This window comes from Polistes canadensis, unplaced genomic scaffold (genome assembly GCF_001313835.1).
Source record: "Polistes canadensis isolate GaletaPanama2010 unplaced genomic scaffold, ASM131383v1 scaffold_123, whole genome shotgun sequence".
NCBI lineage: Eukaryota > Metazoa > Arthropoda > Insecta > Hymenoptera > Vespidae > Polistes > Polistes canadensis.
In genome coordinates this window covers 332,153-334,498 of record NW_014569670.1, presented here as the reverse complement: position 1 = coordinate 334,498, position 2,346 = coordinate 332,153, and the positions used below count along the sequence as shown (strand labels likewise).

At 23.9% G+C, this 2,346-nt stretch overlaps 1 protein-coding gene across 1 annotated transcript in view; it reads right to left on the bottom strand.

The window, feature by feature from the left end:
* The window catches only part of LOC106788056 (tetraspanin-5-like), a 22,160-nt gene that overhangs the window by 11,058 nt on the left and 8,756 nt on the right, over positions 1-2,346 (bottom strand). Inside the window, exons 4-5 of the mRNA XM_014750977.1 lie at positions 771-899; positions 316-366 (exon numbers count right to left, since the gene is read on the bottom strand). Coding sequence (XP_014606463.1) covers positions 316-366; positions 771-899 — 180 coding nt within the window. The remainder of the gene's footprint in view (positions 1-315; positions 367-770; positions 900-2,346) is intronic.

Here is a 2,346-nt window from a genome sequence, read left to right as displayed (position 1 = left end):
ACGTATATATATATATATATCTCTGCGAATTTATAATAATAAAAAAAGGAATAAAGTTTATTTACTTTAGGATCACGAAAATATTTGTCACGGGTAGATAAAATGGAAGAAAAACTTTGAGAAATTTTCAATATGAATAATTGTAATAGAAAAACAAAACAAAGAAATAAATAAAATCGTGAAATGAATTTTAATTCATTTGTCGATTGATCATTATTAAGTTCATTGTCATAATTCCTTATCACATATCTCTTTTTTTTTACTAATTGTATTATTGAATTAAGTATAAAAAAATAATTCAAGAATTTTACTTACGTAGCTAGGTTTCCTAACGTCGTAACCGCACTGCTTGTTTTTTATAATTTCCTACGAAATAATAACAATGATAAAAGTATTATATATATATATATATATATATATATTTTCAATTTTTCAAAGTAATAGAAAGAAAAAACAAAAAAAAAAAAATAAAAATAACGTAACAATATATTATTTTAACGTTGGGTCATATAAATATCGATGATAAAAATTAAATAAAAATGTGAGTAGAAAAATAAATTAAATAAAAAATGATCGATTTGGAAAAAAAAAACATTGGCAAATATCTGAATAATTAAATATAAAAAATATTATAAAATAAATAAATAAAACTGTTTAACATTTTCAAAAAAGGGTAGAAGAAAATTGAATGTACTAAGAAGATAGAAAAAAATATATTTAAAAAAAAAGAAAAAAAAGTAGAGAACAAAAGAATAAAAAATTTTACGTACGTTTGGTTTCCTTTTGCAGCAACTGAAAGGCACACCGCAAGCTTCCCTTGAACCGATGTCACTCGACGAACAATTGAAATAATTATTACGATCCCAATCCTTTGGACCCTCGATACCACAACATTGTAACTAAAAGAAAAAAAAAATAAGTAAAAAGAGAAAAATGGAATAAGGGTTGGAGAAATAATTAATGAGTGCATTTTGTTTTGTCTACGAATAAAAGAATTATTAATATCGATATTCGATCAAACGCAAAAGTAAAAAATAAAAATAATTCATAGCAATGAGAGAGAGATAAAAAACGTGGATAAAGGAAACGGGTAAAAAGAAACAAAAAGAAAAATGGTTAAGTTCGATGAACTTTTATAAATAATTTTTACCTTGTGTGTGAAATCGGAGATATGGTTGGTTGCGATATTAAATGTATAAGACAAATAAATGAAAATAAAATATAAGGATGGAATGAATTCTTTAGGGATGGTGGTAGTGGTGGTGGTGGTGGTGGAGGATAGGGGGGGGGATGATTGGAGGTAACAAAAGAACGAGTAAGGGAGAATAAATATAGAAGGGAAAAAACAATAAATACAAATAAATTAAAATAAAATCGAATAATTAAATGAAAATACAATTATATATATGTATATATTTAGAAAATCGATACTAATAGAAAAAGATGAATTATTTATCTAATTTTGTAATTATCTAATAATTATTTATAAATAATTGAAATATTTTTAACGAGATATTTTTCACAATTGAAATAAATAATAGATATAACACAAATAAAATAAGAAATATATGTTACATTTAGAAAAAGTAATTCTATTTATTTGTGATCAATAAATTGTCAAATTAATTTTGTATAAAAAGTATTTTGAATTATTTAAGAATAAATGAAAAATCAAGGTAGTCATCAGAATTAGAAAATACATATTAATATTTAATATTAATATAATTATATGTATTATACGTTAACAAAATATTGAGATTAATAAATAATAAATTTAAAAGAAACACAAAATTATTTTGTTAAATCTTTCGAAATAACGAATCGGATAATAAAATAAATTTGGTTAACTCGGTTGGGAAGGGTGATTTTTATTTATTTTTATTAAACGTTTGAGAAAATTGATTTAAACCATCTTTTTGTTTTCTTTTAATTGTTTCACTTTTTTTCCTTTCCTTTCTTTCTTTCTTTCCTTATCGTCGTCTGTCTTTATTCATTTTAATAGTTTCAAAGTTTTCTGTTTGTACGCATTACTATGCTAACGTAACTGATTTAATCGTAAAAGCAGAAGCTTTGAGAGCCCACCATACGCCACTTGCAATATGGCCCTTCCTACCATTACAGTTCTTACTCGAATTTGCATTCCTTTGCGATTAATATGCATTCGTCCATCTCACTCTCTCTTTCACTTTCTCGTCATTTCATTTCTCTTTCATCTCATGAGAAAAAAAAGAAGAAAAAGAAAAAAGAAAGAAGCTCGTTTGGACTTTAACTACAAATTTCCCTTAAACTTTTAGAATATTATTTTATATAATATATATTTTGTTTTACAAATATTTGTATTTTTAT